The sequence below is a fragment of the Grampus griseus genome, assembly GCF_964374135.1.
Source record: "Grampus griseus genome assembly, chromosome: 20".
Lineage (NCBI taxonomy): Eukaryota > Metazoa > Chordata > Mammalia > Artiodactyla > Delphinidae > Grampus > Grampus griseus.
In genome coordinates, this window is record NC_139014.1 from 558509 (window position 1) to 572360 (window position 13852).

General features: G+C 54.8%; 1 protein-coding gene across 3 annotated transcripts in view; it reads right to left on the minus strand.

Moving 5' to 3' along the window:
- Nucleotides 1-13852, minus strand: part of PRKCA (protein kinase C alpha) — a gene marked incomplete at its 5' end in the record, with an annotated part of 360927 nt that overhangs the window by 42253 nt on the left and 304822 nt on the right. For all 3 annotated transcript variants that reach the window (XM_082679809.1, XM_082679808.1, XM_082679810.1), the window contains one exon: nt 385-516. In XM_082679809.1, the coding sequence (XP_082535935.1) occupies nt 385-516 (132 nt within the window). The remainder of the gene's footprint in view (nt 1-384; nt 517-13852) is intronic.

Sequence of the window (13852 nt, forward strand, 5' to 3'; positions counted from 1 at the left end):
ATGGCTCACAGGCCTAGCCGCTCCGCGGCATGTGGGATCTTCCCGGACGGGGGCACGAACCCGCGTCCCCTGCATCGGCAGGCGGACTCTCAACCACTGCGCCACCAGGGAAGCCCCAACGTTTAATTTTTAGTTGTGAAAACTACTCGTCCAACATTCTGGAGAACCCACTCCGTCATGCGCCCAGAAACGGAGACACACCAGGAGCCTCGTGTGGCTTTTTGGATACAGTTGCTTTTAATGAAATGGAAGTGGGAAACCACCGGGAAACGTGTGCAGAGCACAGGGAATCTGAAGGGCTGCTCTGGAATCCTCGGGGAGAACAGGACTGACCCCAACGTTCTCTGCCAAAGCCTGGCCCCGTCGTGGACCCGGCTCTCTTACCTTCCCGAAGCTGCCCTTGCCCAGCACCATGAGGAAGTTGAAGTCGGTGAGTTTCACTCTGTCGAGGTTGTTGGAAGGCTGTCTCCTGTCAGGACTAATGCCTTTGTAGCCAGCAGGGCCGAGCTTGGCTTTCTAAACAACAAGCACACACGTGAAAACCGTCAGTCGTTCTCCCAGGGCAAAAAGTGACAGAAAACTCTGTGGCTCAGCTGGGTACTGTGTGGGGATGGGATGGGGTGGGAGAGGGAACCAGGGTGACGAAGCATCTCTTCCTACCTCCGTGGCTATACTCACCCTAACGGCAACGTTTTCAAAGGAGCAAAGGGTTGCCCGTACTCATCACAAGACGACTATGTCTTTTTTTAATTAATTAATTAATTTTGGGGCTGCATTTGGGTTGTTGCTGTGCGCGGGCTTTCTCTAGTTGCGGCGAGCAGGGGCTACCCTTCACTGCGGTGCGCAGGTCTCATTGCGGTGGTTTCTCTTGTTGCGGAGCACGGGCTCTAGGCGCGCGGGCTCAGTGGTTGTGGCTCGCGGGCTCTAGAGTGCAGGCTCAGTAGTTGTGGCCCACAGGCTTAGTTGCTCCGCAGCATGTGGGATCTTCCCAGTCCAGGGCTGGAACCCGTGTCCCCTGCATTGGCAGGCGGATTCTTAACCACTGCACCACCAGGGAAGCCCGACTCTTTATGTCTTTAACCGAGAACCAAGTCACAGGACTCTGGCAAAGGGAGGGTTAATTCTCACCCAGGGATGGAAAGGTTAACTTCTTGGGGAAAACGGGGCTTTGTGACAGTTAGTGTAATAAAAGAAATAAACTGTGTACTGATGCTTTCCTTATTTGCAGATTTTCCAACTTAAGATTAATCTGCAGAAACCCATGCAGGAAGGGAGAGTGTGTCCTCTGGAGAAAACCTGCTTAAATGGCAGGCCGCGGGGGCGAGTTATTGCTACTTTGAAAGGCGCAGGAAGAAGAACAGAGGGTTGGTTTTTTTGGGTTTTTTTTTAGGTAAAGAGCTGGACTCGTGAAGAATGGTGACGTAAGAGCATCTGGTTTCCCACGAAGCCCGCAGTGCTCTTTGCACCTGAAGATTCCTGGGTCGTGACCTGTGAGTTATCCCAAGGAGTTCTCATCCACTAGACTCATGCTGTGTAAAGACCACCCCTCGGTACTCTCACGGGGAGTTAAGAGTCTCAGGTCAGAGGTGAAAGGTGCAGAGAAGACAAGGCAAGGGGACCACACGGGGCATCTGGGCTGGTGGGGGAGACCGTGGAGGCGCTGGAGCAGGTGCGGGCTTCCCCACAGGCTGAAATCCACCTGCCGGGGAGGTGCCGGTTGCCGGTCAGCAGCTGGAAAGGCAGCCCTGAGCCGAACGGCAAAGACTCTGGGGCTCTGGCCCTGTTCTTAATGAGGGGGTCCAGCAGATCTGAGCAAGGGCAGCTCTGGCTCCCAGGGAGATGGCAGGAGGTGGAGAAGGCTCTCGAGAGCTGTTGTGTATGACCAGAGCGGCCCCAGCCCTTGGGCGGAAACGTGGATTACTTCTTTAGCAGCAGAGGAGGCTCTCGAGGAATCACCCACCCTCCCCATGCGCAGGAGCCCCTCATGCACAGTTACTGAGTGAGCTGCTTGCAGCCGGCTCTGCTGGGGAGGTCTGCGTTTGCAGAAGGAGCCCGTCAGCCGCCTCCGCAGCCCCAGGCCCGGTCCCGCACTCGGCACGAGCTGTGCACTCAGCATTATGGTAGAAGGAAGAAAGAAGTGAAGCCCGATCGTGTTCATCACATGCTGGGCTGTTAGGTGACGCTTTTCTCTGATCAAAATAACCCATTAGTAGAGAGATCAAACCCTGGGGCTTGAGTGCCAGCTCGGATGAACTGAGTGAACCCATCTAAGCAGAGGCACTAAAACATGGGGGAAGGATGGCCCAACTCTTTTGCTTCAAGGCTGGAAGTATTTAAGGCAGTTGTACTAGGGCCCTAGTGACAGCGCACGTGCGAGGTGGCGGGAAAGACGTGTGAACCTGGGACCACTGGAAACACAGATGCTCCAGAGAAACGAAACCTGAAGGAGCCCTCAGCAGGCCTCCCCATTGGCAGAGGGTGGAAGGAGCTTTCAGACAGACTTGTGAGGAGCCAGGACGTCACCACGTGGGTTACGTTCACCCCCTCAGCTGCAGGACCAGCCCCGTCCTCCAAACATCGGCCCAAGAACGAGTCCACCTTAAGGCTTCTCGTTTGTGCCCAAATTTAGATAATCAGCAAGCGCAAGACGGGAACACCGACTGTGCCCCTCTAGTCCGCTCTTCCGATGGCCACAAAGAAACAAGGGATCCGAAAGCGGCACAGAGACCTTAATTTCATCGGGACCTTCACGACGACGTCTGAAAGGCCCACATGCGGCGGCCTCACGCTCGAGGTGCTGGAACGGCCGAGAGGGAGCAGGAACGTGCCTGCTGCCGCCGAGCGCGGCTGAGGCCCTGAGCAGGTGCCCCTGGGGCCCCGGTGGCCTTGCCCAGCCGTCCAGCCCCTCCCTCCTCTGGCACTTCAACTCCAGTGCAGGAGGGGACACGGGCTGCTGCAGCGAGGCCTCCAACCTGCCGCGGGGCTCCCAAGCCCGCATCCGCCGCCTGTACCAGGGCCACGGCCTCGGTCTCATTCCAGGGACAGGACACCCCTGCAGTCAGGTGCTCGGGGACCTCTGAAGCCGGATGCTGCTCTGAAATCAGCGTGTGGGGTCTGGGATGGACGACTGGCCATGAGCGACCCTGACTCCAAGGCGGACCACGAGCCCGTGGCCACGGTCGGCCCCCAGCGCGGGGAGGCCCCCAGCCCCAGGTGGCCGGAGGAAGCAGCAGCCTGGGGCCCTCAGGCAGCGGCCCTGCCCCCGAGTGCAGTTCGCCCCACAGACCCCTCGGCCTCAGCCCGCCGCCCAGGCTGCCCCCCGCCCAGGCCCTGCGGCCACCGCAGCTCTGGCCTTTCAAAGCAGCTCTCCGAACAGCAGAAAATCCCACGAGCTCAGAATCTCATTATTCTGGGCGGGCCTGACCTGGGGTGGAGGAGACCCCGGTGGGCCCCTCGGGAGCCGCGTCTCTGGGGGCGGCAGCAAGGCCTGGGGGCCGGAGGGCTGAGGACCCCAGGAGGGGCGTGAGCACTGGCCCGGCCCCCGCCTTCTCACCCGTCCCCCCAGGCTGTCTGCGTGCGGCTCTGCCCCGGCCTGTGCCCCTCCCCAGGGTCCAGCTCACCTGTCACGCAGTCCTGCCCTTCTCCCCCGTGGCGCCCTGGTCTCCTCCTAACAGCTCCCAGGGCTGCTGGCAAGCATTTATTTACTGCGTCTTTACGTGACTGACGTCTCACTCGATAGCGACCCTGTCACACCAGATCCGCCTCCAGACTCGTCCAGAATCCGCCCTCTCCTCAGGGCCTCCTCCTCGACCTCTCTGGCCAGTCCGGTCACCACCCCCCTTGCCACTCGCTGGTCTCCCCGCTTCCACCCTACCCCCCGTCCGCTGCCTGCAGGGATCCTCTTCCAGGGGATCCCGTCCTGGTCCCCGACGGCCCGTCTGGCGGAGAGAAAGGCCGAGCCCCCCCAGTGGACGAGGAGCCCCGGCTGGCCTAGCTCGGACCTTACCCGCCGCCCCTCTGGCCGTCTGTCCGGCCTCAGGTCTTTGGTTGGCGCCTTGCTGTCTGGTTTGTCCCCAAATCCAGCTCAAGCGGCACCCCTCTGTCACCCTGATGTCTCCATCCTGGGATCTCCAACCTGGGGCCGACTCGGTCTGTGACCGGTCCACGTGCCCCGAACCTCTGGCTCTGCGCCCCCGTGCCTGCCTGGACTGGCCCACAGCTGCTGTCACGGATGTCACGTCATGCCACGTTTCCCCGGCAGGGCTGAGCCCCGTTCCCAGCTGAATTCTCGTTCTCAAAACCTTGTGGCAGAGCCGGCTTCCGGGAGGACCTCAACACACACTTGTACCTTCTTCTTGGGGCTCGGGACCTGTGGGGAGGTCGAGGCATGTCCCCGGGGGCTTCCATGCCCTCCTGGTGGGCAGGACAGGAAACGGGTCTCAGCAACTGCTCACCCCGATTTCTGAAGAATCTTATGTAGCCCCCGAAGAGGCTGGGCTAGGACTAGGTGCAGGAAAAGACCTCAACTTATTAAAATGGCATAGAAAGTTTTAAAAGAGGAAATACAAATGGAAACTATGTATAGAGTTGCAGAATAGAATAGTGACTTTAAATGCTGAAGCCTTAGCGTGCCCTTCTTTTTTTTCAATTAGACTGAAACACAGCACGGTTTATCGGCTATGATTAAACAACTGAGAACCCAGGATCCTTAGGTTCCTTGAAAGATGGCATATCAGCGTGAGGCCCAGTCTGGTATCACGGTGCTAACTGGACTACCAGGACTCGAGAACAGGCAGTACTCTTTCCCCATCGGAAAATTTACTAATAGCCAACATGTGTCTCATTTTATACGACAGATATATTCTTGTGAAGTCATAACCGCCTGCCATCATTGAAGGGGTTCACAATTTAAAGGACTCCTGGTGTGGCGTTTCTATAAATCACACAGAGCGAGTCGGAATACTGTAGAGGTCCCCAGTGGGTCTGTCCTGCAAGCACACAGCCTTTGGGGAACCTCTGAAGTTTGCTTTCCCGTTTAACTACATTCAGTCGCTCCTATCTGGTAAAAGTGTTTCCAATAGCACACACAGTATTTGCTAGCATAGTAGAAAATACGGCTGTGATGAATGTATTTACCATAGATGTTTGTACAGTGTAGAGAGAGGAACCTGACGACAGAAGCTTCTCCTAGTCTAAGATCCCGAGGGCAGGCAGGCCAACAGCGACCAGGTGTAGGGGCAGAAGAATAATTGTAAACTTCTACAATTTTTTTCTGCTATAAAAATGTTCTGTGTCTGTATCTGTACGTCTGAACAACCTGGCAATGTAAGACTGATGGTGCTTTGGTGCTCTGCTCCGTCAACCAGGGCGTGGGTAACAGAAAGAGCCAGGCCACGTATAACCACGGGCCCCACACAGCATCCTGCCTCTAAGGTGACGTGCTCACCTGCAACCAGAGCAACGTTAATTACCTACCACTTACGTGTGGAATCTAAAATATGACACAAACGAACTTGTCTACGAAACAGAAACAGACTCACAGACACAGAGGACAGACTGGTGGTTGCCGAGGGGAACGGGTCGGGGAGGGAGGGACTGGGAGTTTGGGGTTAGCAGGTGCACACTAGCGTATATAGGATGGATGAACAAGGTCCGACTGTATAAGCACAGGGAACTATATTCAATATCCTGTGATAAACCACGTGGAAAAGATATGAAAAAAGAACATGCATATGTATAACTGAATCACTTTGCTGTACAGCAGAAATTAACATAACGTTGTAAATCAACTACACTTTAATACATTTTTTCTTCTTTTATAAGAGAAATCAAGTGGTTTCAGGAGAAGAAAACCACAAAGGAAGGCGTTTTCCATGACACTGTTAATGGAGCACGTCCTGTGTATTTCTCACAAGTCACAAGTCACGGCTATTACCTCGACTCAGTAAGTGGGCAACGGGTTAAGATGATGCTACTTAATGGGCATTAGAGCCTCCTGGGTAGCACAGTCAGAGTAAATAAAACGCCTGCTGCTCTCTGGCTAAATAATTTTTCATCTTCTGGAACATGCCAGGCATGCTTGCTGCCCGAGGGTCTCTGCACTTTCTCCTTCTCTGCCCACACGGGCAGGGCTTTTCCCATCTCTGCTCAGGTGATGCCTTAACCTCGAGGCTTCAACGTGGCGCCCTGTCGTCCCTCAAGCTCTCCTCACTACCTATTTATATATTTCTTTCTCCCTTTGTCAGAAGGAGGGCGGGAACCTCATCTGTTCTGTTCACTGATGTGTCTCCAGTGCCCAGGAGAGAGCCCAGGGTGGAGTGATCCTCAAATACTTCCAGACTGAATGGAAGGATTGGGGAAGGCAATTCCTTCTAATATGAAACTTTATAAAAGGCAGAGTTATTGCTTTTAAATAATTTCTATAAGAATGCTGCTTCTTGTTATAAAAGTAATACGTGTTCAGTTTAGAAAATTTAACTGGCATGGATAAGTTAAAAAAAAGGCAATTTAAAATATCCATTATTTTAATCACGCGATAATCACTGTGAACATTTTGTGAGATACGCTTCTAATCCTCTCTCCTCATGTTTTCGTATTTGACCTGCACACAATTCTATTGTTTGTAACCTGTCTTTCCCGTGTACGATGTGATCTTTTTAAGCTACAGGCGCTCTTCTACCGCGTGGCTTTAGGGACTGTATGATGCCCCCCGCACCACTGTGTGGCTCTCCTGCACTTGGTCTAACTATTCCCCTAGTGTTGGACACCTAGGTTGTTTCCAATTTTCACTGTCATCAACGTGCAGATGAACAATTTTGTAATCCACATCTCTGTGCAACCCCGATCTCCCCAGGATAGGTTCCTGCTGTGGAATTGCCGGGTCAAGGGGTCCTGGTATTGCAAAGGCTGGTACACAAGGCCGGACATTCAAATCTGGCCACGGAAAGTCAGAGAGAAAGGGGGGGAACCCAAAGCCTCAGGGCAGGCTCATCCCTGAAGGCAGGATCTTGGTTCCTTTTAGGTCCCGTGTCTGATTCCGCAGTTGGAAGCCCGAATAGCACTTCCTTTTCAGAGTTGGCTTCGTCTCTGTGCTTTATGTCAGCCGCCAAGATGGAAGCACACCTTCACCTCCAGGTAACACGGAGAGCAGTCTTGGGAGAGAAGCTAATTGGCTCAGAGAGTTTAACAGTGGTTCTTGGGTAAGCGAACCCCTCAAGTAACCCCACGTCCTCGACTCGGCAGTACAATCCAAACTGCAACTGCAACCTCCCTGCAGCCTGTGTCCTCCTACACACCTGTGTGGACACCTGCCCACTAGAGTCCTCTCCTGGATTTGGGAATCACGGGGAGACAGCAAATCACAGGCGTGTGCCATTCAGCTGTGGGCAGGGGCCTCAGAACCAGAGCCCTGCAGCCACAGAAAGTCCTTGAAAAGGTCAGACCTGCCTATGGTCCAGTTGAAGATGCTCCTGTCCAGAAAGCTAACTCTGCCCCGCAGGGCCACGGAGCTGGGTCATGACCGCACCGGGCGGGAGAGAGAAGAACGCTACCCTCCTCTGCGTCAGTCCTTGAGACAGGGCCCTGGGGCATCCCGCAGAGGGTCATTCCCCGGTGCTAAGACTGAGGGAGCTTTTAGTATTTGAAAGAAGTTGGAAATAAGCTACTCAAGGCCACCCGTGTTACAGATGAGGAAGCTGGGGCCCAGGGGGCCTAGTGGATGTGTCTAAATCAATTTTCCTCCCTAGCTTCTGAATCCAACACCCTGATCTCTGAATTCAGTGCTCACCCTCCTATATCTAGGGTAGGCAAACGTTTTCCATAAAGGGACAGAGATTAAGTGTTTTCTTTGCAAGCCAAATACCGTCTCCGTCGTAGCTACTCAGCTCTGCCGCTGCAGTGTGAGAGCTACGTGAATGAGCTCTCGGGTGAACGAGCATGGCTGTGTTCCAATAAGACCTTATTCACAAAAACAGGCAGCAGCCAGGATCTGGCCTGTGGGCTGCAGTTCGCCGACTCCTACCCTCAGTCACGCAGGTTCCCAAACCGTTCATCCTCATTTGCAGTTAGATCCAAACCCAACGTCGCTCTCCTCGCTAAGCGAGCAGGACGGCAGCAATTAAGAACCTCAGATGCACTTGAACTAAATTACTACTCAGCCTCTTCCACGACCAGCACCGGAAAAAGCTGCCTTGCAGCCAGACAGCGTGGCGAGCGGAGTACTTGTTCGGTAGAGCAAACATTTCTGGGGAAACCGCATTAAGTCATTTTCGGAACGAGAAGCATTTGAACGGACACGTCCACTCAGGCTGTCGCTGCTGCTGCACTCGCAGGCAGCCGGCAGGCCTCTGTTGTCATGGCAACCGAGCCACACTCCCGGGAGACACGCTGGACCGGTGGCACATCAGCACTTTGCCCACCGTGGAAAATGCAAAGCGTCTGGTTCATCAGGAACCGGGTGTTACACACCTCTCTCTGGGGTCTGGCTGCGCTGTTTTTCTGCAGGCAACCTAGTTCCCCCCCATCTCCCAGATTTGTCCGTTGATCGCTGACACACACCTCAGGCAGGCTCATCCACGACCATCAGGTAATAGTACGACTGGTCTCACCTGCTACAAAGGTCCTGGAAAGGCTGCCGACCTTAGTTCTCCCCAGTGGCTGAGGATCCAGGCTTATGTGAGGAGCTGGAACCAAAAACTTTATCCTTTCTAAGTTGTTCCATCTGGGAAAAGACCGTCTTTGACCAGCGAGCTGAGGGCGCACACCCGTCTAAGGCCAACCTTTGACCAGGGAGCTGAGGGCACACACCCGTCTAAGGCCAACCTTTGACCAGGGAGCTGAGGGCGCACACCCGTCTAAGGCCGACCTCAGAGGAAACCCTAAGGGGAGTGCTCACAGCCACAGCACATCACTGGCAAAGGATCTGGGGCACTTAGTAATTTTGTGAAACCTGTATCCTTCTCCTGCTACAAACACCCCCCTCTGGGGTCAACACGGCACCGGCTTTGTAAGTCGGCTGGGGCAGGGTCAGAGCCGAATGAACGCACGAAGCCATCAAAGTAGATGACTTTCCAGACTGCCGGCAATATTGCTTAGAAGTGGGGGAGCCTTCTCTGTGCTAAGAAAGCGGAGTAGAGGTGAAGTGGGCTGGACTCGGCACGAGCAGACTGCAGGCACCACTGGGACCTCAAGGAACGCCGGGCCTCCTCCCCTTTGCAGGACCATGATGACTCCCTAAAATCAAGGAACAGCTGGGAGCCCAAAGCGAGAACCTCATCTTCATGCCCATCAAAAAACAAAGAGGTGCAGAGTCAAGTTCACTGCTGTCTTCTGGGTGCGGGTTTTCGTGCTCTTTTATTTGCAAATCTTTACTGCCCTCTTGTGGTATTTATTTTCTGGACCGACTGCATTTTGACTGGACTCTTAGCAGAAATACGTCCAAGTTTACTAGTCTGGCCCCACAGAGGTGAAGTTCCCTTAGACGCCGCGAAGTGGCACAAACGAGCTGCAAGTTACACCTTCCCGGCTCTACCTTTATGGAGGATGACTCAGATCTCTCGTGGGAACCAGGCCTTTGCGCGACACCTATGCAATGTGCGCTGATGCCCGAGTGTGTTTCAGAGTCGCCATGTACGTGATTTCTAGAAAACAACAAAAATCAACCACTTTTAGACGTCTCTGTGTCCTGAATCTCTTGCCAAACCTCTGACTGGGCCCAGACTCTGCAAACCACAGATGCAAAACGTGGTGACAGGGAGGCTGTGAGGGTGGAGGGGGCTGGCTGGTGTGGTGCCTGAGACCCGCTGTGTCTATCTTACAGGAAGAAGCACAGAATAACCTGGGAAATAAAGAAATGCGGACAGTCACAGGAGGGCAGAATTCCGTGAAATGGCCACCCCTGGGGAAAGTCAACTGCGCTAAGCGATCACAGAATGTCAGCTCCCGAAAAACAAACAACAAAAACCCAAACCGTAACTGGCGATAAAGCCCAGATCCTTGGGGAAAGTTCCAGACATTTCATCGCCGTTCAGCTGCTGCAGGCAAGGTGGGGAGGACCGGGCACCTAGCAGAAGAGGTTGGAAACTTGATCCCCATGGAGGTAAAGACAGAAAAAAATATGATCCTTTCCCTAAAAGGCTGAATCCGTTTGCTCAATTACTCAGTTTAAATTTTTTCTAAGATGCCTCTAATTGACAGCAGCAGGCATTCTGAAAGCGGGACTGACTGCAGTTAAATTTAGCACAACATTTCCATAATCGTCGATTTCATCCTATCTTCGCTGAGCATTTTTAAACTGCACCAGTCTTTGAAAAGGAGGGACCTAATTATAGCTCAATGGGACACCTGCTTCCGAGACTGGCGGCAGCTGCGCTGTTCTGGGCTGTCCCCTCACGCCACCGCCCAACATGGTAATCGGCTGACAGGGGACCTGGGGGGCGACATGGATGGGAAGGACCAGCTCCGGCACTGCTGGCCTCTCCGGGGCCTCGGTTCCTTCATCTGTAAAACGGACTCAAATTCCCCGCCTCCTCCTGTGTAGGGACCCCCGCCCCGTTTACTCAGGAGCTGCTGCCGAGCTGCAGTACCGGAAGGATTGCACCCCGAGGCCGCGGCGGAGCGGAGAGGACGCGAGGGGACGAGGCCCCTCCCCAATGCCTGGGAGCTCCCAGCCACCCTCAGGACGCGCGGCCGGCAAGCCACGGCGTCTGCTCTGAGGGTCTCGTTTCCAGGCCCGGAGGAGGCCCTTGAGGACGAGCTTCGGGGGAGAGGATGTCTCTGCCCCGGAAACGGACGGGAGTCTTGTGTCAACAGGCCGGGGAAGTAAAATGTAAGTGAATTCAGTTACCGTGACCCCAGGGGTCCCCACAGGCTGCCGGGACCTGGGGAAACGTGGCTCGGAAAAGGACCAGGCCCGGTGAGGACCGAGATGGTGGCTGGGTCGCCCCCCTCCACCCGCCCCCCCCTCCGGGGCAACTGGTCACACGCTCCTCTCCAGACGCCAACTGAGAGCACTGGTCCGGGGTGCCGGCCGTGGACTGACCACCGACAGGTCTACGCTCAGAAAAAGCCACAAGGAGAAGATTGGCTCACAAGCCAGCGAGGGTGCTGCCACGAAAAGATGTGAACAAGTGACGGGATCCCACTGCCACCGCCGGGTCAGGGTGACCTCCCCACATCCAGGTGACATTTCCCTTCTCAGGTAGAGTCACCTGGGTTCCTTGTCCTAAGACCCCATAACAAAAGGTGCAGGAAACATAAAACACACCCAGCGCAAAGCGAGCTGGCAAAGAGGCTTCGCAGCCGGCACCTCCTGCCCCTGGTCTTAGGTGGCCTCCGGGCAGGAGGGTCTCCCTGCTCAGCTGCAGGCGGGGGCCGAAACCGCTCCCCCGAGAAGGGCTCCGTGTGCCGGGTGCACCCAGGGCCCCGACTCGGGCCCACGAGCCGCTGAGAAAGCCCAACAAAGGAAGGTTCCTTTAACTAGGTGACAGCTTCTCAGGAAACACTGATGCACAGGGGCACGTCCACTAGGGCTGGAGCCCTGAGCCCTGAGCCCTGAGCCCGGGGCAGGACGCAGGGAGGATGCCGAGAACAACAGGGGCGGCAGACACATCTCGGTGCACCTTGTTCTGGGCACTTGTGACACCTACCGTTTAAGCCTCCACCCGACCCCAGGAGGTGGTACTTGAATCGTCCCCATTTTAGACCTGGACACACTGAGGGGACTAGGACGGCCACACGGCTTGGGCTGGTGGGGCTGGGTTTGAACCCGGGCAGCCTGGGGCTTCGGAAGGTGCTGCCGGCCGGCGGGGGAGGACAGTCCTTCTGGAGGGGACGCCCCTCCCCGGAGCTGGAGGGGCCGCGGTCACCGGCCAGCAGGGACCCAGGGAGGTGAAGCCCTCACTCTAGTCCTTTCTTCTCCTTTCTCTCTATTTCCCTTTCCAGCCACATCTGAGTTTTGCACCAGCTTCTCCTGTCTGCTGGGAAACACAGCCCCGTAGTATGTGTATTAACTCTCCGTGGAATAACGAAGTTTCCAGTACAGTAACAGAGACAGAACGACATTGCGCAGGCACGTCACAGCACTCAGAAGGCCTCTGGGCCACGATTAGGATCCGAGGACCAGGTGTGAGGCCAGCTCATCAGAGAAGGGAGATGGGCCCTCATTTGAAATGACGGGTGTCAGACGGCAGGCGGTCTGTCCGTCTGGAAGCAGGAGGTGACTCCACGCCCGGGATGACCCAGAGGCGCCTGCCTACTCTGAGGACGCAGGGTGTTTTCACTCGGGGGGCGCGGGGGGGGGCGGGGGGCAACATCGCCCAGGGGCTCAGCATACTCAGGAGTGGCCGACCCCTGGAGATGTTCCTCGAAAGCGGACACGCCGCATCGTGTGACAACATTTTAAAACACACACAACAGGAGGGCAGCGACATGACAGCTACCACACTCTGCAAAGACTTGTGAAACCTCAAAGAATATTGTTTTCCTCCCCATTCCCAGTCACCTGGGTCACTAATCTCTCGCGGCCCCTTCAGGAGACACGCCTGTAGTGTCAGGTACGAGTTCTGGAGATGAGAAACTTCAGAAACATGACTTATTCGATGTTTTCTTTAGTACAGTGCTTTGGAAAGACTATTAATGTTGATTCTAGCTTAGGGTAGGGGTGGGACTTCTTGCAAATTTTGTGCCCAAGTGTTCGAGCGTTTAAATTTTCCACTTGCTTCCAATATGAATATGCTGTAACAATCTCAGGCTAATTTAAATTATTAACAAAAGCAACACACTGAGAACACAGCTGGTATGTGGCCCTAACCAGCTCCCCAAAAGACAGCGGTGTTGTCAGAAACGACAATAGAGCAGATTTTTAAAATAATTTACATACAAGTTGAAAAATTCCATTGGATCCTTTGGGGACAGAATGGTTGATTAGGTTACAACAATTACATGAGTTGGGAAGAAATGAGAAAAACATGAAACAGAGGTAGGAGTATGAAGCCAGGCATGTGGAACATCACAACAATTTGGTGATTTCAGCCCATGATGTATTTACACTAATCTTGCAGATCAGCACACACACGTAGTGCAAGCACGTCGCACTGACTGCACGCTAATGTAGGTGTAATGCCTAAATCAGATTGGAACTGGGTCTTGGTATGTGATTAGAAATACGTGTTACCAGAAAGAAAGGAAACTGTGTTGTCAGTTTCCAGATGCACTCTTCCCGTTCATGTGCTGCTTTCCAAACTGGCTTCAACTTCTCATGAATCACTCACAGGAGATTTCACTATTTCCCTGGCAAAACTTTAAAGGCACCTAATGTGACGATGGGGGAGGCCTGGAATATCCTCTGGGTGGTCGACACACAAGCGTTTTCCTTGCTGGGGCGCCGTGGCCGTTTGGACAGGACCCAGTGGGCACGAGTTTCTAGCTACCAGGACACACAGTGCATCCTTAAGAGTGGGGAGCACGGCTGGGGGCTCAGGCCGGGGGGGGGGCACAGAAACCGGGCAAACGTTTTTGTGGGAGGGAAGGCGGGAGAGGACAGGGTGGCGGAAGCACTACCTCTAAGAGGCGGACGTGACACCCTGGGAAAGGCAGGAGAGGGAGAAAGACTGCGAGGTTAGCAGGGCAAGTGCTAGCTACACAGGAGGACAGCAAAGTGGGTTCCATGCACCACAGGCCCCGCTGACAATGCAGACAAAGAGCAGGGGAGAGACGGCGGGAAGGAAGGTGGGTAGCGCTCGGTGCTCACGGCTGCAGGTGTGCCGCGGGCCCCTGCAGGGCCGGGAACTAACCCTTCCCCAACGAACCGTGTCAAACCACAGGGGCCGTGACCCTTCTCTCTTCTTCCTCGTGG